This window comes from Microcaecilia unicolor, chromosome 3 (genome assembly GCF_901765095.1).
Source record: "Microcaecilia unicolor chromosome 3, aMicUni1.1, whole genome shotgun sequence".
Lineage (NCBI taxonomy): Eukaryota > Metazoa > Chordata > Amphibia > Gymnophiona > Siphonopidae > Microcaecilia > Microcaecilia unicolor.
This window is the reverse complement of record NC_044033.1, coordinates 32,681,887-32,705,269: the sequence shown is the minus strand read 5'-3', so window position 1 is coordinate 32,705,269 and position 23,383 is coordinate 32,681,887. Positions and strand designations below refer to the sequence as shown.

At 46.4% G+C, this 23,383-nt stretch overlaps 1 protein-coding gene across 1 annotated transcript in view; it reads right to left on the bottom strand.

Annotated features, from left to right (window-relative positions):
- Positions 1 to 6,934: 6,934 nt before the first annotated feature.
- The window catches only part of LOC115464192 (homeobox protein prophet of Pit-1-like), a 31,781-nt gene continuing 15,332 nt past the window's right edge, over positions 6,935 to 23,383 (bottom strand). Inside the window, exons 2-3 of the mRNA XM_030194584.1 lie at positions 10,527 to 10,768; positions 6,935 to 7,330 (exon numbers count right to left, since the gene is read on the bottom strand). Of these exons, the coding sequence (XP_030050444.1) occupies positions 6,935 to 7,330; positions 10,527 to 10,768 (638 nt within the window). The remainder of the gene's footprint in view (positions 7,331 to 10,526; positions 10,769 to 23,383) is intronic.

Genomic DNA, 23,383 nt, shown 5'->3' with positions numbered 1-23,383 from the left:
CAGGATATCCAGGGCCGCCAAGAGGGGGGGACAGGGGGGGCAAAAGTCCCCGGGCCCGGGCCTCCGGGGGGGGGGGGCCCGGCGCTGCCGCAGTCAGACCCGCCCGCCCTTCCGTCGCTCCCACAACTAACCTTAAGCCTTCCGTCGCTCCCACAACTAACCACCTTAAGCGCCTTCATCTTCGCAGCAAGCAGCAGCAGCAGGGCAAGCCAAGCCACTCCTTCCTTCCATGTCCCGCCCTCGCCTGACGTAACGTCCGTGAGGACGGGGCAGGGAAGGAAGGAGAGGTCTGCCCTGCTGCTTGCTGCGAAGATGAAGGCGTTTCAGGTTAGATCAGGGGGCCCGGCACTGGCAGCGGGTGGAAGGGGGACCCGGCGACCTCGGATGGGGGAGCGCAACGCGACCTCAAGTGGGGGGCCCGGGGGCGGCCTTGTCCCAGGCCCGGCCCCGGCTCTCGGCGGCCCTGAGGATATCCACAATGAATATTCCAGGGGTGTAGCCAGGCAACAGATTTTGAGTGGGCCTAGGCAATAATTGGGTGGGCACCAAGTTTTCTCCCCCCCTCCCCAACCAAACAATATCTCAGCTGGTGGGAAAATGCTTCTTTCCACCTTGGCAGTCTGCAGCAGGCATTTGCTGAAAACTGAGCATGCACAGGTGCCAGTATCGTGAAGAGTTGCGTTTTCGTTACCATCAGGGGGAAGTCTTCAGCTGGCAGAGCTTGAGATCCCCACTAGCTACCGCTAAATGTGTGCTACTGTTGGGTGGGCCTGAGCCCTAATTGGGTGGGTCCCGGCCCACCTGTGGCTACGCCACTGGAATATTCATGGAAGAGATTTGAATGCACTGCCTTCACTGTATGCAAATCTCTGTCATGAACATTCATTGTGGATATCCTGAAACTCTGACTGGCTGGGGTAGCTCCAAGACCAGGTTTGGGAACCACTGACTGACAGAGACGATGCTCGTATGAGGAAGAAGGTTTTGTGATCTGGTCAGACCAAAGTGGAACTTTATGTCTTGGTACTAAGCAATTTGTGTAGCATGAAACGACACAACAAACTGTTAACATCACCCTACAGTAAGTGATAGTGGCAACATGATCGTGTGGAGATTATATACTTGTAGAATCTTCTACAAATTATGTAGATTGGAACTGCCAAGGATAACTTAAATCATTTACAACTTGCAATAATCCTCTCCAGATATGTGCACGTCACCTTCTTAGTTTAAATTAAATTTAAATACATTTTCAATTTTTCTCCATTTCCTCAATTTCTTTCAAAAAAATGCGAGGAAAAGCCTCAACTGACTCCTTATTGGCTACAGAGCAATACAATCCTGGGAGTTCATGCAGCCATCGTTGGCTAAAATACCTCCCAAAAGAATTTTTATTCATATGCGTATGCACAGTTTAGATAAGCTCTTTATTTAGCTTTTATTTACTTATTTATTGTGAACATTTATATCCCACATAATCCCACCAAGGCAGGCTCTATGTGGCTTACAGCGTTTGAGGAAGTTCAGCATAACAATACTAGTGCAAATCAGGGTAGAAAAAGTAGATGAGGGGAGGAGAGGGAAACAGCAGGGGAGAGGGATGCGGGGGATGCAGAGGATCAAGATGTAGAGGAGTAACATGGATCGCACAGGTAGGTCTTTAGGGATTTCTTAAACAGTGTGTGATCAGTTGTCTCTTTTAACGTTGATGGTGGAGCGTTCCAGAAACATGGACACGTGAAGCAAAAGCAAGAGGCAGAGAGCAGCTTGTATCTTAAGTTCCTGCAATTAGGGAAGTGGAGATTGAGATAGGTGCGGGACGACTTCTCGGAATTCCTTGGCGGGAGGTCGATTAGGCTGAACATTTAGGCTGGAGCGTTCCCGTAGACAATCTTGTGGGCAAGAGCACAGACTTGGAATTCAATACGTTCCTTGATCGGGAGCCAGTGGAGCTTTTCACGAAGGGGCTTTGCTGCCTCAAACCGCGATTTGAAGATGCATCAACTCTTCAAATCATCAAATCTCTCTTTTCCACGGCCAACTATGGCCAACGTTTTGCAAACTTCGTCAGGGCTCGTGGAATCAGGAGTCAGTTAAGGCTTTTCCTCCCATTTTGTAAAGAAATTGAAGAAATGGAGAAAAATTGAAAAAATGATTCAAAGTGCTATTAAATGTGTATATTTTTGATACTGTTTCACAGTAGTTCTATTATTAGGTTTCAGTTTACTGTTTTCAAGTTTACCTCATTTTTTGTATTTATGTCTATTCTTGGTTATTTTACTATTGTTATGCTGTTAACAAAATTGAAAGTTTTATGTTAAACTGTACCTGCTGTACAACGCCTTTGGTGAATCCCTTCATAAAGGCGGTTAATAAATCCCAATAAATAAATAAATTTAATTTAAACTAACTAAGAAGGTGACGTACATATATCTGGAGAGGATTATTGCAAGTTGTAGAAGATTATATACTTGATCATGGTCTTTCATTGGTGTTTCTGGGACATAGACCGTAGAAGTCCACCTGGCTGTGTGCTTATGTTCCAAATGTCAATACTGCTAATATTTAACTACAACATGTAAATTAAGCTTATGCTGTGAAAGATTTATCTTAATGCATACATTCCACAGTATCAACATGCAATGGCAGTGTGCAGTATATCTCAATAAAGTGGTTTTCTGTGAATATTGCCTACTGTATACCAGGGGCGTAGCTAGGTGGGGCCACATGGGCATGGGACCCCGCAGATTTAGCCCTGGCTCCCCTGCTTTCACCCCCCCCCCCCGGCGCCAACCCTCCCCTGTCACATTCGACCCCCCCCCTCCTGCCGCCGCTAACCCTCCCCCACCGCCGTCAGGTACCTTTGCTGGCGGGGGCCCCCAACCCCCGCCAGCCGAAGTCCTCGTCAGCGCTGGTCTCCGGCGCATTGCTGATCTGGATTCTGTTTTTGTGAGTCCTGATGTCCTGCACGTAGGAAAATGCAGGGCATCAGGACTCACAGAAACAGAATCCAGATCAGTGAACACGTCGGAGAACAGCGCTGAAGGGGACTTCGGCTGGCTGGGTTCAGGACCCCTGCCAGCAAAGGTACCTGGCACTGGCGGGGGAGGGTTGGCAGCGGCGGGGAGTCGAAAGGGACGGGGAGGGGTGGTGGTGCTGGGGGGGGGGGGCTAAAATGTGCCCCCTCACCTCAGGCTCTGGACCCCCCTCCTGCCGAAGTCTGGCTACGCCCCTGCTGTATACTAATATATCTATGAAACAGCAATATTTACACAGATGCTCACCCATCCCTCCCTCCCTCGATCATCTTTCCTTCATGGACAATCTGCATTCTCTCCATCACTTTCTTTCAGTCTTATCCTACCAATACTTATCATATCTTGATGCATAAAGCACAGCTAGATAAAAAGCAATAAGGAATGGGGAAAAAATAATGGAGGCTTTTTTATTAAGCTGCAGTAAGCACTAATGCATGCTTACCACAGGCAGGGACGGGCCCAATACAATCTGCTGCCTGAGGCAAGAAATGAGCTGCTGCCCTGGCTCCTCCACTGCTGCCCCCTTCCTTCCCCTACCGCAGTGGCGTATCAAAGGGGGGGGGGCGGTGGGGGCGGTCCGCCCTGGGTGCACGCTGCTGGGGGGGGGTGCCGCGCGCCTATTGGCTCCAAGTCCACTCGTTCCCTCCCTGTTGCTCCCTCTGCGCGGAACAGGTTACTTCCTGTTTCGGGGCAGAGGGAGAAGCAGGGAGGCCTAATTCAGCTGACGACGGTAAACATTTAAAAAAAATGTTGACCACCTCCTGCAGAATATTGGGGGTGGGACTTAAGAACTGATGAAGTGGCAGAAAGGGTTTTTAAAACGTTATGACCTCTTATATCTTATGGATAGAAGTTATGAATTTTTTCATATTTTGTCTAGCTTCTTATAAGATGACAGAATAAAGGAGTATGTAATTTCAGTTCAGACAATTGTAGAAAAGTAAAGATCAATAAAAAAAAATTAATAGATGAAATGTAGACCTCACCTAATGCTGACAAAGTGAAAGATATTTGACCATGTTATAAGTGAATCCTCATTATATTAAATCTATAGTATTTTATTTATTTTATTTTTATTTGTTACATTTGTATCCCACATTTTCCCACCTATTTGCAGGCTCAATGTGGCTTACATAGTACCGCAGAGGCGATCGCCAATACCGGTTATAACAAATACAAAGTGAGGTTGTGGTAAAGTTCATGTGTGACAGACACATTGGGGAATTGTAAGAAGAAGAGTTAGGTTATGTCCAGTATGAGCTTTGGTTTTGTTGTGTTGCTGGGTTAAGGCATTTAAGTTGTATTGTTAGGGTATGCCTTTTTGAGCAAGTTAGTTTTTAGTAATTTCCGGAATTTCAGCTGGTTATATGTTGTTTTCACGGCTTTTGGTAATGCGTTCCATAGTTGTGTGCTTATATAGGAGAAGCTGGATGCATAGGTTGATTTGTATTTGAGTCCTTTGCAGCTTGGGTGATGGAGATTTAGGTATGTTCATGTTGATCTTGATGTGTTTCTGGTTGGTAGGTCTATGAGATCTGTCATGTATCCCGGGGCTTCTCCGTAGATGATTTTGTGAACCAGGGTGCACATAGTGGTTAGGGTGGTGGATTTTGGTCCTGGGGGACTGAGGAACTGAGTTCGATTCCCGGCACAGGCAGCTCCTTGTGACTCTGGGCAAGTCACTTAACCCTCCATTGCCTGCCGCATTGAGTCTGCCATGAGTGGGAAAAATGTAACAAAAAATAAATAAATAAATTTTGAACGCAATGCGTTCTTTGATTGGGAGCCAGTGTAGTTTTTCTCGTAGGGGTTTGGCGCCTTCGAATTTCGTTTTTCCAAATATAAGTCTGGCTGCTGTGTTTTGATCAGTTTGGAGTTTCTTTATGATTTGTTCTTTGCATCCCACATAGATACCGTTACAGTAGTCTAGATGGCTTAATACCATAGACTCTTGACCATGGTATAAACAATACCACTTTATATCGAGCCACATCATAGTGCTTATTTTAGAAGCATTATTTGGGTTTTAAACATGCATAAATATTTTATTTTCCCTGAAGCTATCACAGAGTCCCATATCCCTTACAGTATCTTTATCCCACTACCAGCTTAAATGTATTGTTTTAAACATAAAACACACTCATCGTGCTACCTTTGAAAGCAAGAAAGTTTGACCATGTCACCCCTCTTATCCGACAACTCCATTGGTTACCTTTCCCTTACTGGCTCTGCCCTTTCCCTTTCCGGTCCTGGTTCAAAATTCTAGTCCTAACTCACAAGTTACTTCATTCTGGTTCCCCCTTTTACCTCTCCTCTGCTATCATTTCCTACACCCCTGCCCGCTCTCTTCATTCTCTCGATGCCCACCGTCTAGTCCTCCCCTTCCCAAGATTTTCTCATTATGAAACTACGCGATCCTCTGCTGTTTGTTTTCTAGCTCCTAAACTCTGGAATGACCGTCACCCTTCTATTAGATCGGAACTCTCCCCAAATTTAAATCACTCCTTAGAAGTTACTTTTTCAAATGTACATTTAACTTGCCAACAGACAACTTGGGCCAGTGACCTGGCTTGCGGTGACAAGGAGCTCCTTGAATGGATTTTAGTGTAGACTCTTGTGTGAGTGTTGTCTGATTGATTACCTTCGTGTTCCAATGATTTTTCTCTATCCTGTATCCAAATAGACTTTTTTTTCTTTCTTATTTTACATTTGTTTTTGTTAATTGCTTTGACCTTATTTATGGAAAGGCGACATATCAAATCACAAATAAATCATAAACCATAGACATTTTCTACTTGATGTGGAGGGGCATTTTCGAAAGGGACGTCCAAGTTGCAATTTGGACATCCATGTAAAATGGCAAAATCCAGGGGCGGGGAAACCCGCATTTTCAAAACAAGATGGACGTCCATCTTTTGTTTCGAAAATACTGTCAGGGACGTCCAAATCCTTAAATTGGGGCGTCCCTAGATTTGGACATCTCTGACTTTCAGCGATTTTCAAAACCAAAGATGTCCATGGAGCCAGCATTTGTAGTGCACTGGTCCCCCTGGCATGCCAGGACACCAACTGGGCACCCTAGGGGGCACTGCAGTGGACTTCATAAATTGTTCCCTGGTACATAGCTCCCTTACCTTGTGTGCTGAGCCCCCCAAACCCCACTACCCACAACTGTACACCACTACCATAGCTCTTACGGGTAAAGGGAGGGCACCTAGATGTGGGTACAGTGGGGTTTTGGCGGGTTTTGGAGGGCTCGCTGTTTCTTCCACGAATGTAACAGGTGGGGGGGGGGGGGGGGGGATGGGCCTGGATCCACCTGTCTGAAGTGCACTGCAGTACCCACTAAAACTGCTCCAAGGACCTGCATGCGCTGTCACGGACCTGAGTATGACATCTGAGTCTGGCATAGAGGCTGGCACGACATATTTTGAAAGATTTTTTTGAGGGTTGGAGGGGTTAGTGACCACTGGGGAACAACGGGAGGTCATTCACGATTCTATCCGGTGGTCATCTGGTCATTTCGGGCACCTTTTTGTGCCTTAGTCGTAAGAAAAACAGGTCCGGGTGAAAACGTCCAAGTGTTCGTCAGGGACGTCCTTGTTTTTTTCAATTATGGGTCAAGGATGTCCAAGTGTTAGGCACGCCCAAGTCCCGCCTTCGCTACGCTTCCGACACGTCCCCTTGAACTTTGGTCGTCCTTGCGACGGAGTGCAGTTGGAGACGTCCTAAATCGGGTTTCGATTATACCGATTTGGACGTCCCTGGGAGAAGGACATCCATCTTCCGATTTATGTCGTCCTTCTCTTTCGAAAACGAGCCCCTTAGTGGTTTAAATTGAAGAGTGTGCTTTGTACAGCCCCTCCTGCTCTAGGCAAAGCAACCTTTCATAGATGTCAGTTCCAGTGGGCTGCTGGATCTAAAGCAGATATGGGTGTAAGAGACAGCATGGGCGATGGCAGTGCGGTACCAGGAGAGTTAATGGAGCACAGTGGACTGTACCATTCTTCATGCTGGCGCGTTGCTGGAGGAGCAGTTGCGAGGTGTGTGTGGCTGCCTGTGCATGTGAACGGACTGACAGCAGAGGGTGGCGGATAGCTGGTAGTTGCCACGGATGAGAAACGAGAGATGTGGTTCAGAGGGTGCGAGTACTGATACTGGCGACTGGAAGCAGAGACTGCACAAACTGAAGGCATCAGACCACTGCAGGCTGAAATCACAGCTGGCCCTGTGGGCTTCTGCGTCGCCCTTTCATGCTTGCGGTGTTTTGCTCTCCGGTTTTGGAACCATACCTGTATGAAACAGAAGATGTGTTACATTTCCATTGACCAACGAATCCATACCAGGAGAGAGCTCACCTGTTTGCATTTCTACAAAGGGCTTCAGTATGTGGAATTTGCTAAAATGTCAGAGATTCCTGCAGAAAGTCTTTGTTCCCAGACTTTCCCCGGATATCCACTGGTATTGAAACCTGCGACGCTGCAGCGGTCTGCACTGTGTCTTAAAGGTGAAATGGAAAAGTTCATAAAGAGAACAGAAATTGGCCATTGCGCACTCTTACGCGGATCTCTCCCGCACACTAAGGCCATTTTTACTGCCTCCGAAAAAATGGCTTTTTAATATTTGCTCCCTTAATGGCCATGTACTAATGTTCTAAATAATATTTTTAGAGGGAGAGATACCCAAACACCCAATTATGCACGACACACCATATGGAGGGTTCTCTTTTAAAAAATGAGCAAGCACAAGGAGTGTTTACAGGAGGAAAAGCCTCGAGAAGCTCCTGGACTTACTTAACAGTCTTAAAGGAGCAGGACTTCATCATCATCGGCAAAAACCTCCTTTATTACCAAAACAGCCCACAAATTAATTTATAACACTTAGCTTTGGCAGCCAGGTCTCTTTCCTTCCTCTCTCAAAATCTGGTTTGAAGAGATTTTGAGAAAGGAAGGAAAGAGACCATGATTACAGTTGGTTTGAAGAGATTTTGAGAAAGGAAGGAAGGAAAGAGACCGTGATCATGGTCGGTTTGAAGAGATTTTGAGAAAGGAAGGAAAGAGACCGTGATCATGGTCGGTTTGAAGAGATTTTGAGGAGTGTGGTAGCTGTGTTAGTCCACTCTTAAGGTTATCAATAGAAATCAAACAAAATAAAACATGGAAAAGAAAATAAGATGATACCTTTTTTATTGGACATAACTTAATACATTTCTTGATTAGCTTTCGAAGGTTGCCCTTCTTCCTCAGATTGGATATAAGCAAATGTGCTAGCTGACAGTGTATATAAGTGAAAACATTCAAGCATTACTATGACAGTCTGACAGGGTGGGAGGAGGGGGGTGGGTAGGAAGTATGCATGGGGACATCAAAGCATATCATTGATATTCTAACAGGATGGGTGTGGATAGGTGAGGGGTGGGGTGATCTACAGAGACATACAGCTTTATGGTTTATAATGGGCTAGGAACCCCAGATCCTTGTTAAGTCCTTTCTGTTGGGTGTTAAAATATTCAATCATTCTGACTTCAAAGGTCTTACGTTCTTGTATGGTTTTAAAGTTACCTTTGAGGATTCTCACTGTGAAGTCACTGGTACAGAGTCCTGGTCCTGTAAAATGTTGACCAACAGGCGTGGGAACCCTGCTGGTACCAGTATTGTTCATATGATGTCTATGTAAATTGAATCTTGTCTTAAGCATCTGGCCTGTTTATCCAATATAGAATCCTTCGTTACATTTTTTACACTGAATGATATATACCACATTGGAAGATGAGCAAGTGAAAGATCCCTTTATGTTGAATATCTTTCCTTTGTGGATGAGGAAAATCATAAGAGATCTACAACCTATACTCCAGGAGGATGAATTACTGAAAGAGATATTCCCATCCCCACCAGTACTGGCCTTCCGACAGCCACCCAATTTAAAACACAAGCTAATCAGAAGTAAACTTCCATCACAGACTGAAAAGGAACAGAAGGGCACACTTCCCTGTAATTTATCCAGTTGCAAACTATGCCAAAATATTTCACAGGACCCCAAAGTCATCCACAAAGGAAAGATATTCAACATAAAGGGATCTTTCATTTGCTCATCTTCCAATGTGGTATATATCATTCAGTGTAAAAAATGTAACGAAGGATGCTATATTGGAGAAACAGGCCAGATGCTTAAGACAAGATTCAATTTACATAGACATCATATGAACAATACTGGTGCCAGCAGGGTTCCCACGCCTGTTGGTCAACATTTTACAGGACCAGGACACTGTACCAGTGACTTCACAGTGAGAATCCTCAAAGGTAACTTTAAAACCATACAAGAACGTAAGACCTTTGAAGTCAGAATGATTGAATATTTTAACACCCAACAGAAAGGACTTAACAAGGATCTGGGGTTCCTAACCCATTATAAACCATAAAGCTGTATTTCTCTGTTGATCACCCTCCCCTCACCTATCCACACCCACCCTGTTAGAATATCAATGATATGCTTTGATGTCCCCATGCATACTTCCTACCCACCCCCCTCCTCCCACCCTGTCAGACTGTCATAATAATGCTTGAATGTTTTCACTTATATACACTGTCAGCTAACACATTTGCTTATTTCCGATCTGAGGAAGAAGGGCAACCTTCGAAAGCTAATCAAGAAATGTATTAAGTTATGTCCAATAAAAGAGATTTTGAGAAAGGAAGGAAAGAGATCAAGGTGATCACGATCGGTTTGAAGAGATTTTGAGAAAGGAACGAAAGAGATCAAGGTGATCACAGTTGGTTTGAAGAGATTTCTAGAAAGGAAGGAAAGAGACCTGGCAGCCAAAGCTAAGTATTATAAATTAATTTGTGGGCTGTTTTGGTAATAAAGGAGGTTTTTGCCGATGATGATGAAGTCCTGCTCCTTTAAGACTGTTAAGTAAGTCCAGGAGCTTCTCGAGGCTTTTCCTCCTGTAAACACTCCTTGTGCTTGTTTTAAAAGAGAACCCTCCATATTGTATCATGTACTAATGTTGCCATTAACACACTACCATTTTTTAAAATTACCACAAGAGGGGGAAAGGGAAATGGGACTTGATATACCACTTTTCTGAAGTTTTTGCAACTACATTCAAAGCGGTTTACATATATTCAGGTACTTATTTTGTACCAGGGGCAATGGAGGGTTAAGTGACTTGCCCAGAGTCACAAAGAGCTGCAGTGGGAATTGAACTCAGTTCCCCAGGATCAAAGTCCACTGCACTAACCACTAGGATATTCCTCCACTAGCAACAGTCCATGTAAAATCTCAAATAGTAGCAACAGAATCTCAAACAGTAGCCAACATTCTATAGAATCTTAGATAGTAGCAACATTCCATTTAGAATCTGAAAGGGAAGTGGGACTTGATATACCACCTTTCTGAGGTTTTTGCAACTACATTCAAAGCGGTTTACATATATTCAGGTACTTATTTTGTACCAGGGGCAATGGAGGGTGAAGTGGCTTGACGTACCTGGATCCTGGCCTCGTTGAGTTTTGTAATCTTGGCCAGCTCTTCTCTGCAATAGATATCCGGATAATGGTTCTTGCTGAAAGCCGTCTCCAAATGCTCCAGCTGTTCTTGACAGAAAGTAGTTCGATGGCGTCTGCGTGTTGGCAGTGCGTAATGTGACGTGACATGGCCACTGACTGACAGCAAGGAACTGCTTTCTAGACAGGGTGCCTGATGAAACTTCCTGCAAGTGCTGTCAATATCTGAAAATTAAATTAATTGGGTTAAAGATCATTCAGCAGTATAAAATGTGTTGGCAAACTGTTATGGAACAAATTTACAATGAATTATCTATCTCAATTAGGGCTGCACTTTAATCGCAGTTAAAGCTGTGATTAATGCATTAAATTATTAATCACAGTTAAATAAACTAATCACATTGAAGTATTTCCTGTCTCCTTCAGACATCTTTTCTGCCCTCTACCCCTCCCAATTCCCATTTTCTGTGCAATCTGATATCTTCCCCCCCCCCCCCACATTTGTGATTTAACATCACCCCCACCCCGCACCAGTCTACATTAAAGGTGATCTATTGTTGATCCTTGCCAGTGGCAGCATTGCATGTATGCAGCCTGCTGCCTCATCCAAGCTTTTCCTTCTGACCAGTCCTGGCTAGGCTGCAGAAACAGGAAGTGATGTCAGAGGAGGCAGGATGGACCAGAGGGAAAGTTTTAGAGTAAGCCACAGACTGCAAATGTGCAACACTGCCACTCCCAGGACCAACAGAAGACCACCTTTAAGACAGACCAGCGGCGGTATTGAGAAGGGGGCAGATGCTGAACCCTGGGTGGGGGAAGAAGTATAAGCTGCAGACCCGCAAGCAGAACAGGAGGGGTCACTGATGGAAGCTATGACGGAGACAGTAAGCTCCAGAAGCTACAAGAAGAGCTTGATGCTGCTCACCACCAAGTTTGTGTTAGTTTAACCCAATTAATTTAACTTTTTTATCGAGCAACCATAATGATAAAGGGGGTGGAAGGGAGCGAAGGAGAGGAGCTGAACAATGGGAGGGAGGAAGGAGAGAGAGAAGACAGAGAGAGAGAATAGACCTGGGGAAAAGGAGAGGGCGTGAAGGTTGAGAAAGGGAGAGATGTTGGATCTGGGGATGGGAAGGATGAAGATTCAGTCCTCTGGTTACAATCAAAGTGGTATACATATTATATACAGGTACTGATTTTGTACCGGGGGCAATGGAGTGTTAAAGGCCCAGAGTCACGAAGAGCTGCAGTGGGAAATAAATAAAATACCTTTAATTGCGTGATTATCCATGGTTAAAATATTTTAATTGCAATTAAAACTTGTAATCAAAATGCAGCCTTAATCTCGATATACTTGTTTTAATTTGAGCATATTCAGGCTTATTTTCAAAGCACTTTGGGAGGCTAAGTTCCATAGGTTTCTATGGAACTTTGGGAGGCTAAGTGCTTTGAAAATATGCCTCATAGGGTCCTTTTACTACAGCACGGTAGGTTTTGCAGTTACTGCACATTTACCACAAAACTTAACATGCGGTAAATGCAGGGGGCGTGCCCTGTTTCTGCCCTGCATTTACTGAACAGAGGGCAGACTGGTAACACACAGTACTGCATTACCTGGAGTGGTGAATGATGCTGGAGTACCACTAGGGGTCATCTTTCTATAGAAGGAAGCAGTCTCTTTATATAGAAAGCTGACCCCTGAGCGGTAGAATCATGAGACTACTGCTAGGGCAGTGCAGTAGCGTAGCCAAAGTTTAACTTTTAGATGGGCCTGGAGGTGGACTGGGTGGGCACAGGCCTTGCATTTCCTCTCCACCCGCTACTGAGGCAGCCATGGGCATAATATATATAAGAAATGATATTAAAAGCTTGAAAGCCTCAGGCAGTGGTGGACCTAGTGACTAGCATTATGGCCACCCATAACCCAACCTGGACTGATTGTCAACAACTTCTCCTGACCCTCTTCACAACTGAGGAGAGGCGGAAGATTTTGCAAAATGCTGAGGCCATCACGCGAGAGCGTGTCCCCGGGGGGACACAGGATCCAGAGGGATGGGTTAGAGCTCGGTTTCCTCGCGCAGCTCCAGCTTGGGATCCAAATGATGGGCAGCACTATGAACTGTTGTCTGGCTATTGCCGGGACTTACTGGAAGGTATGAGGAAAGGCATAAAGAGGCCCATTAATCTAGCAAAGGTCTCTGAAATTCTCCAAGGGGCAACTGAATCCCCTGGGGCCTTTCTAGAGCGACTAATTGAAGCCTACAGAACATACACCCCATTTGACCCTGAAGCCCAAGAAAACCAGAGAATGGTGAATAGCGCATTGGTGGCCCAGAGTATGCCAGATATCCGGAAGAAGTTGCAGCGTCAGGAGGGATTCGCAGGGATGAATACCACCCAGCTAATTGAGATCGCAACCAAGGTTTTCATTAATAGAGATCAGGAGGTGCGCCGAGAGGCTGACCGGAAGATGCAGAAGAAGGCCGACCTTTTAGCGGCAGCCATTACTAATTCCACCCTTAACCGAGGTCGACCTCTAGCTAATGGGAAGCCAAAGTGGGACCCCGGACCACCAGCCAGGCCCGAGATTCCTTCAATCAATCCCGGCCAAGGGGGGAGAATCCCAGACCAAGATTGGAGAGGGACCAGTGTGCCTATTGTAAGGAAAGAGGGCACTGGAAAGATGAATGCCCCCAGAGGCGCCAGGGACTGAGAAGGGGACCAGGAGATCGAGGAAGCCGAGGCCGAGTTCGAGAGGGAAGATATGAGCCTCCTGAATCTGACATCATCGGGATAGCCGAGATGGCAGAATGGGACGAATAGGACAGACCGGGTTCCTACAAACTGGGCTCCCAGGAACCTATGGTCAAGCTAACTATAGGGAGCCGCTCAATTCCATTCATGATTGATACAGGAGCTGAACATTCTGTTGTGACGGACCGATTAGCGCCTGTGTCTGGAAAAACTGTCCGAGTGGTGGGAGCCACGGGGGTGCAGAACCGGAGGCCCTTCCTGACAACCCGTAGATGCCAATTAGGCTCACACATAGTCACTCATGAATTCCTGTATATGCCAGACTGTCCAATCCCTTTGTTAGGTCGAGACCTGCTGTCCAAGCTTAGGGCCCAAATTTCCTTTGATTCTGATGGCCAGACTTCAGTCTCCTTTCGGCCCCCGATATCCAGCCCTAAGGGTATATTGAGTTTCTGCTGCCCTCTTGAAGAAGAATGGCGGCTGCATCAGTCGCATAGCCAAGTTGACCTACCCCTGGCAGACAGCTTTCAGGTCAGTGGGGTATGGGCAGAAGATAATCCCCCAGGGTTGGCCCGAAATATTCCTCCTGTTCATGTAGATTTACTTCCAAGTGCCCGGCCAATCCATCTTCGCCAATACCCAATTCCCCGAAAGGCTCTGGAAGGGATTCAAGCACATCTGAATCGTCTGTTATCCCATGGAATTATTCGTCCTTGCCAGTCTCCATGGAATACGCCACTATTGCCAGTTCAGAAGCCAGGGACTGAGGACTACCGGCCAGTCCAAGACTTACGGGTGGTTAACAAATCCACTATTTCATTACACCCTGTAGTGCCTAATCCATATGTCCTGTTAGGATTGATACCTTCTGGAGCTACCCATTTCACGACACTAGATCTAAAAGATGCCTTCTTTTGTATTCGGGTGGCCCCCGCCAGTCAATTGCTTTTTGCCTTTCAATGGGAAAACCCAGTAACAGGAAGGAAGCTTCAGTATACATGGACCCGCCTGCCACAGGGGTTCAAGAACTCCCCCACCATTTTTGGGACTGCCCTAGGACAAGACCTTAAGACTTTTAAATCTGAGCCTTCCAGGCGAGTTTTACTCCAGTATGTAGATGACCTCCTGATTGCAGCAGTGACCCAGGAAGAGTGTTTTGAGGCTACTAGAGAATTGCTGGAGCTACTCTTGGATGCAGGCTATAAGGTCTCACGCTCAAAGGCCCAACTTTGTCAGTCAGAAGTGAAGTATTTGGGCTTTTGCATTTCCCAGGGAAGTCGGAGACTGGATGCTAGTAGGAAGCAAGCAGTTGCTGCAATTCCCCAACCCAAGTCCAGAAGAGAAGTTAGGGAATTTCTGGGAGCAGCCGGATTTTGCAGAATTTGGATTCCAAATTTTGCATTGATGGCGAAACCCCTTTACCAAGCCACAAAGGGGGGTGAAAAGGAACCATTTGAATGGGGACCTACTGCTCAACAATCCTTCATTGCCATAAAGAAAGCCCTACTCCAAGCCCCTGCGTTAGGCCTTCCTGATGTGGAGAAACCTTTCTCATTGTATGTCCACGAGCGACAGGGGGTTGCTCTGGGTGTGTTGACCCAGATGATGGGATCCTGGCAGAGGCCTGTTGCATACCTGTCTAAACAGCTGGATGGAGTGGCTAAAGGATGGCCAGCCTGTATGAGGGCCATTGCAGCAACAGCCTTACTGGTCCAGGAAGCTGATAAGTTGACCTTGGGGCAAGAACTGGTTGTTAAAGTCCCCCATGCAGTTCTCACCCTCATGGAGTATAAGGGCAACCACTGGTTTACAAATAACCGCATGGTTAAGTACCAAGCCAGTTTGTGTGAGAATCCACGGATACACCTGGAAACAGTGGCTACATTCAATCCTGCTACTCTTTTGCCAGCATCTGAGGGACCACCAGATCATGACTGTATCCAAACTATGGATGAAGTGTACTCCAGTCGACCAGATCTTAAAGATGTTCCGTGGAGGGACCCAGATGTAATTTATTTTACAGATGGAAGCAGTTATGTGGAGAACTCCAAGCGACTGGCAGGCTATGCTGTGGTGACAGAAGACAAGGTGATAGAAGCAAGAGCCCTGCCCCAAGGAACTTCAGCCCAGAAAGCAGAACTTGTGGCCCTCATACGAGCTCTGGAGCTAGCAGCAGGACTGGTAACCAACATTTATACTGATTCTAAGTATGCCTTCACAACCCTACATGCTCATGGAGCTTTGTATAAGGAAAAGGGACTCATAAATGCTGCAGGCCAACCTGTTAAGTATGGACCTGAAATACTTCAGCTGCTAGAGGCTGTTTGGGCCCCCAAGAAGGTAGCTGTCATTCACTGTAGGGGACACCAAAGAATAGATACTCCAGTGGCCCGAGGGAATCGCCATGCTGATCGGGTGGCCAAGGAAGCTGCTCGAGGACCCCCAGCAAGTACTGTGACCCCCCTGTTCCAAATTCGATTGCAAGAATGGACACCTATGTATACCCAAATGGAAGAGAAATGGGCTCAAGAGGAAGGTGCAGTAAGGAGACCTGATGGCTGGTTACATCTCCCTGATACCAGAGTTCTGGTGCCACGCCACCTAGCTTGGCCTGTAGTGTCTCAAGCTCATGACCTATCACACTTAGGGAAAACAGCACTAGCCCGTCTACTCAATCGAGTAGTGGTGCTGGAAGGATTGGATAGTCTGGTTGCCACTGCCTCTGCCCGATGTACTCTCTGTGCCCAGAATAATGCTCGTCAGGGACCCCGTATTCCACCAGGAGTTCAGTCTAGAGGACTAACACCCTTTGAGTCCCTAGTTATAGACTTCACAGAAATGCCCAGGAGCGGTAGGCTCCGATATCTCTTGGTCATGGTCTGTACCTTCTCTGGGTGGGTGGAAGCATATCCTACAGTCACTGAGAAAGCCACAGAAGTAGCTCGAGCTCTCCTTAGGGATGTCATCCCCAGGTATGGATTGCCCCTTGCCATAGGTTCAGATAATGGTCCCGCCTTTGTTGAAGCCACACTTCAGGCCCTGTCCCGCGCATTACGCATTACCTGGAAATTGCATTGTGCCTATCGTCCCCAGAGTTCAGGGCAGGTTGAGCGGGCAAACAGAACCTTGAAAAATAGCCTAGCAAAGATTTGTCAGGAAACCCAATTGAAATGGCCACAGGCACTGCCACTAGCCCTCTTCCGCCTCCGATGCACCCCAACTAAAGGAACAGCCCTCTCTCCCTTTGAAATTGTGTATGGGAAGCCCCCAGCCATTTTACAGGGAATTAAGGGAGACATAGGGACTTTAGGGTCTGCCCAGGTGCAGGAGCAGGTAGCCCTCCTGGGTAAGATAATTTCTGAGCTTCAGTCTTATGTGAGAGAAATAAACCCTGTCCCCTTCCAGGCTCAGGTACATTCCTTCCTGCCAGGGGATAGAGTTTGGGTAAAAGACTGGAGGCTCCAGCCTTTGGGGCCCCGATGGAAAGGACCTTTTACTGTTTTGCTTTCTACCCCTACAGCTGTGAAGGTCGCAGGGATTACTCCATGGGTCCATTGGTCTCGAATTAAGTCTGCTGATCAGACTGAGCCCAGCACGGATCAGACGGAGCCTAGACAGTGGAGAGCAGAAAGTGATCCAGCGGAGCCATTGAAGTTGCGCTTGACCCGAACCAAAGAATCTACTAGCTGAAAAGAAGGGTCAACTGCATACTGCAGGAGCGGCTGAACTTCGGCTTCACACTGAGACTCTTTCTTGCCTGATTCTGGCTTTCTTGGAATTTGAAAGCTTGATCCTTGTCAGTTGAGGGTCTATCCCAACTGGTATAAGAACTCAAAGACTGAGAACACTATATGAGAGTAATCTGTGATTAGCACAGACTGTTGAAATATTATTGCTTAATTAGTTTGCTGTAATTGTTTTAGATTAGGAAGAAAGAAAATGTTAGTAGTTTGGATGCTTTTGTTGTTTTCTACTCCTTGCCTCCTTGTTCCTAATACCCCAACTCGCTCCAACCTTTGGTTACACTCAGTCCAGGAACTAATTAGCCAGGCAAAGATTACTTCCCCTTGTATTGTGTGTTCCCGATTTTCTCCTTATACCACAGATGTCCCAGCTGTTCCTGTCCCTGTGCAACTCCCAGCTCTTATACCTCCCTACTTTTCGAGTTCAGGCCCTTGGAGCCAGGATTATACTTGGTGGTCCTTTTATAATGCTACTTCCCCCTCTGACTCTTCTCTAAGGCCAGTTTTTACGTCTCCCTATCCAGCCTCTGGAGTGTTTTGTTTAACAAGAAGCATCTCAACTGTTCTTCCCATTCCCTGTAACTATACTAATGTTCTCCCAGAAAAAGGAGAATCTGTGTGGGTAGTTTCTCCAGGTACTCCTATGTGCCCTGCTACCGTACCTGCAGATTATGACCCAGGTGATTATCTGGCTCCTAAGCGTACCACTGAGAAGACTATAGTGTCCAAGCTTATTTTCTACTTTCATAAGTCCCCGGGGTATGAAGAGTTACTAACAAATGAGCAGCCTGTCACAATTGGGGATTGGCGCCTATGGTGTGCAAAGTCTCCATTTCGTCTTCGTTCCCCCTGGGATAGGGGCTCGCATTATGGGCACCCTAAGTACCCTGTCCAGCCTGAGCCAACATTTATTGGGAACTTTCCTCACCCTCTCCTTGGTCATTACTGGCTCTGTGATAATGTCCTCCACATGATTCTTCCCTCCACATATGATTTTTGTGTATTGGTAACCTTGAATTATTTTCCTAAAGTTATTCCTCTTAAGCCACTATCCCCGCACCGCTCTAAGCGAGAGGCTTTGTCCTTACCTTCCTCCGTTGCCACAGAGGATGAGGCGATTGAATTAGCCCTCCAGTATATCAATTCTACTTATCCTCTGACTAAAAAGAGACTTGTAGCCCTTTCTGCCACAGCCTGGATTCCAATTGGAGGCCCGGTAGCGGGTATTACTGAACTAGGTATGGCTACTCGGAGACTTCAGTCCCTACTCCATGTTCTAGTTCATGAGCTGAACGTGGTAGTCAATGCATTGCAGGATCAAATTAATGAATTAAGTATAGTTTCTCGGTATAACCGTATGGGTCTTGATTATCTCTTCGCAGCCCAGGGTGGCCTCTGCACAGTGCTAAATTCTTCAGAGTGCTGTACTATTGTCATAAATAGGACGCATGTAGTTAGGCATGCCATGGATAAAGTCCTACAGTTGGCTAGCCTTAATGTGGAGGATTACCGAGGAGGATTAGACCTTACCTCCTGGTGGTGGTCATTGACCTCCTGGATACGTCCCTTGTTCATTTCCCTAATAGTCTTAGTTTTAGCAGGGTTTTTGTTTTGTTTCCTGGCCTCATGTGCTTCGGCAGTATGCCGTCGGACCTTAACAAGTAAGGTAATGGTGATTCATAAGTCTATTCCCAGTTAGGATCACTATAATCTCCAGAGTTTGAGATGTGAGACTTATCTCTGCATAAGCTGATTTTAGTCTCAAAGGGGGGAATGAGGCAGCCATGGGCATAATATATATAAGAAATGATATTAAAAGCTTGAAGTTTGAATTCTCTTCAGTCCTGCAGGTAAAGGAATGCAGGCTGGAATTAATTACTAGAACTCTAGCTTTGCCGGGCTGGGTTAGAAAGGTCAGAGACAGGAATTTCTTTCACCCTTGTGATTGATGGATTGCTAAGCAAACACATATGTATTCTATTATGAGCCGGCATATTGCAGGCAGTTTGTTTAGGATTAGGCTGAAATGCTGTTTAGTTAGATTCTAAATAATTCTAGATATTCCTGATGTTTAGATATATCTTATAAGGAATACTGATTATGCTTATTTTAGAATATGCTGTATTCTGTGTAAATTAATAATTCTGTGTGGAATGTTTGTTCAACTCTCTGTCTGACGTTCTGAGTAGGGCTGCAGTGAAGAGGTCAAACATGTGTTTTGACTTATCTGCAGTTCTGGCTGGTTCAATGTATAAGCTGATAGGTGAAAAAGGTCAGAACTAGTCAGCTCTCTTCTCCTTGATTAATTATAGCTAAGTGTAGGACTGGCCTCCTGAAAGTAATAACAGACCATAGCCGTATGCCATTAAGTAAGATTGGCCCTTGACCTCTTTAATGAATGCCAGAGTTCAGCTAGCAGGTAGTATGAAGCTGACTAGGAATATGAGAATAACCAATGTCAGATGGGGCCTCTTAGTCTCTAAGGGAATCCAGTTTAAGCTATAGATGAGAAATCAATCATAATGAGAAATGTAAGAGTTCTGGAGACCAAATGTCTGGTGTAAGGGGCCCCAGGCCAGAGGTCAGTTTGAGGAATACCAAACCTATGTAACTGATATTTCAAAAGTAATGATTGGTTGAGGCAAAGTGACCAATCTATTCCTTAACCAATTGGAGAGTAAGGGGGGGCAAGGCTAGGAGGGGGATAGAACAGTATTTAAGTAGGAGCAGAAGCAGTTTACGTCAGAAGAAAGGAAGGAGAGCTGAAAGAAAGCTGGAAGACAACAGGAGAGAAAGAGAGCAGAAGGAACAGACAGAAGAGAAGAGAGCTGAAGAGGACAGACAAAAGCCATAACATCCAGAGAGCTGAGACAGAGGAGAAGAGAGCTAGAACTGATGTCCTGCTTTGTTTGCTGGCAAATAAAGAAGATTTCTCTCTCATACTGGTGTGTGCTGTCTGACTCCTGAAGCATCACAAATTCATGTATTAATTCCTGCAACACTACCACCCCCCCTCGCGACAGCCCCCTGCACATGGTCAGTTCTGGTCATTTTTACTGACCTGAAGCGCCGTTCTCCCTCCAGCACCGGCGATTCCCATAGCCAGCCTTCTGCCCGTGCGCGTCATCGGAGCCTCTTCTCAGGCACGTCCCGCCTATTCTGCAACTTCCTGTTTTCCGCAAAGGTGGGACGCAGTGCCTGAGAAGAGGCCCCGACAATGCGCATGGGCAGAAGGCTGGCTATGGGAATCGCCGGTGCTGCTGCAGGGAGAACGGCGCTTCAGGGCAGTAAAAGTGAGCAGACCACGCGGACGGTGAGAGTGGGCAGAAGAGGCTGGGTGGGCCTGGAGCAAAAGTAGCTGGGCCTGGGCCCGTCCAGGCCCACCCGTGGCTACGCCCCTGGGGCAGTGCTTCTCAACCCAGTCCTCAGGTCACCCCCAGCCAGTCAGGGGAGGGAGAGATGTGGGGCCTGGGGAGCTCTACCAGCCACATCAGAGATGAGCCACTGCTGGGTGGGCCCAAGCCGAAAGTGAACGGACCTGTACGCACCTGGGCCAACCCATGGCTTTGCCACACCTGTGCTGTTTTGTACAGTTAGCATTGGATATTTATTATAGGGTCTTTTATTTTTCTTTATTGAAAGTCTTCACATAAGTGCTAAGTCTTGCAAATGCCTTTTTCAATCACGGAATCTTGTACTAGTTATTATAATAAATATTTTAAAACCTGTTGTTTTGGGGGGTTTTTTCTTTACAAGATGAAGGTTTCTATTGAATGAAAGCAATGCATTCTAGTCCTGCAAATCCTACAGAGGCAAAGAATATAAGATATTATAAGAGTTGCTTAAGCCTTGACTGCCTAGTATTCTGCTGCATAACTAGGAGTGGAGGAGTGGCCTAGTGGTTAGGGTGGTGGACTTTGGTCCTGGGGAACTGAGGAACTGAGTTTGATTCCCACTTTAGGCACAGGCAGCTTCTTGTGACTCTGGGTAAGTCACTTAACCCTCCATTGCTCCATGTAAGCCGCATTGAGCCTGCCATGAGTGGGAAAGCACAGGGTACAAATGTAACAACAATATTCCGCCAGTGTCGTTATGCTCATATTAGCCCTCTCCTCAAGTCATTTCACTGGCTTCCTATCTGTTTCCGCATACAGTTCAAACTCCTCTTATTGACCTATAAGTGCATTCACTCTGCAGCTCCTCAGTACCTCTCCACTCTCATCTCTCCTTACATTCCTCCCCAGGAACTCCGTTCACTGGGTAAATCTCTCTTATCTGTACCCTTCTCCTCCACTGCTAACTCCAGACTCCGTTCCTTTTATCTTGCTGCACCAAATGCCTGGAATAGACTTCCTGAGCCGGTATGTCAAGCTCCATCTCTGGCCGTCTTCAAATCTAAGCTAAAAGCCCACCTTTTTGATGCTGCTTTTAACTCCTAACCCTTATTCACTTGTTCAGAACCCTTATTTTATCATCCTCACTAATATTCCCTTATCTCTTGTTTGTCCTGTTTGTCTATCCTAATTAGATTGTAAGCTCTGTGGAGCAGGGGGACTGTCTCTTCATGTTCAAAAATTCAATGCAAAGAAATGCAAAGTGATGCACTTAGGGAGTAGAAATCCAAGGGAGACGTATGTGTTAGGCGGAGAGAGTCTGATAGGCACGGACGGGGAGAGGGATCTTGGGGTGATAGTATCTGAGGACCTGAAGGCAACGAAACAGTGCGACAAGGCGGTGGCAGTAGCTAGAAGATTGCTAGGCTGTATAGAGAGAGGAGTGATCAGCAGAAGAAAGGAGGTTTTAATGCCCCTGTATAAGACGTTGGTGAGGCCCCACCTGGAGTATTGTGTTCAGTTTTGGAGGCCGTATCTTGCGAAGGATGTTAAAAAAAATGGAAGCGGTGCAAAGGAAAGCTACGAGGATGGTATGGGATTTACGTTCCAAGACTTATGAAGAGAGGCTTGCCGACCTGAACATGTACACCCTGGAGGAAAGGAGGAACAGGGGTGATATGATACAGACGTTCAAATATTTGAAAGGTATTAATCCGCAAACGAATCTTTTCCGGAGATGGGAAGGCGGTAGAACGAGAGGACATGAAATGAGATTGAAGGGGGGCAGACTCAGGAAAGATGTCAGGAAGTATTTTTTCACGGAGAGGGTGGTGGACGCTTGGAATGCCCTCCCGCGGGAGGTGGTGGAGATGAAAACGGTAACGGAGTTCAAACATGCGTGGGATATGCATAGAGGAATCCTGTGCAGAAGGAATGGATCCTCAGAAGCTTAGCTGAAATTGGGTGGTGGAGCAGTTGGGGGGAAGAGGGGGGTGGTTGGGAGGCGAGGATAGGGGAGGGCAGACTTATACGGTCTGTACCAGAGCCAGTGATGGGAGGCGGGACTGGTGGTTGGGAGGCGGGTAATACTGCTTGGCAGACTTATATGGTCTGTGCCCTGAAAAGGACAGGTACAAATTCAAGGTAATGTATACACATATGAGTTTGTCTTGGGCAGACTGGATGGACCATGCAGGTCTTTTTCTGCCGTCATCTACTATGTTACTATGTTACTATGTGTACGTCTAGTAGTGCTATAGAAATGATAAGTAGTAGTAGTCTTTAGGATTCCAGAATCTTGCTATTCTTTGGGTTCCAGAATGTTGCTACTCTTTAGGGTTCTGCACGGAATCTTGCTACTCTTTGTCCTTATCCCTTATTTGTCCTGTTTGTCTGTCCTGATTACATTGTAAGCTCTGTCGAGCAGGGACTGTCTCCTCATGTTCAAGTGTACAGTGCTGCGTATGTCTAGTAGCACTTTAGAAATGATAAGTAGTAGTAGTAGTAGTATATGCTCACAGAATGTGCATCATTTTCCTTAGCCCCAAAATAGTTTAGTTTATTTGTACTCGGTATGCCACCTTTCAAAGCAGTGGCATACCAAGGGGGGGCGGTGGGGGCGGTCCACCCCGGGTGCACACCGCTGGGGGGTGCCGTGGCGCGCGCCTGTCGGCTCCGAGTTCGCTAACTTTGCTTGTTTGCTGCAGCTCCCTCTGCCCCGGAACAGGTTACTTCCTGTTCTGGGGCAGAGGGAGCTGCAGCGAACGAGCGAAGTTAGCACCAGGTGCATTGCCAATGGAAAATCAGAGCCCAGGAAAGTATAGCAGAAAGATCATTACAATTGTTTGGGGTAACATATGCTAATGATAAAAAAAACTCCCTCCTGCACATGGTGGGAGACAAGGTTTAAAGGGTCTGAATTGGAGGGTCCCCCAGGAGGCTCTCATCCCTGGTGTCTAGTGGGTGGAAACCTGCTTTCCTTTTCCCAGCTCTGAGGTTGGAATAAATAT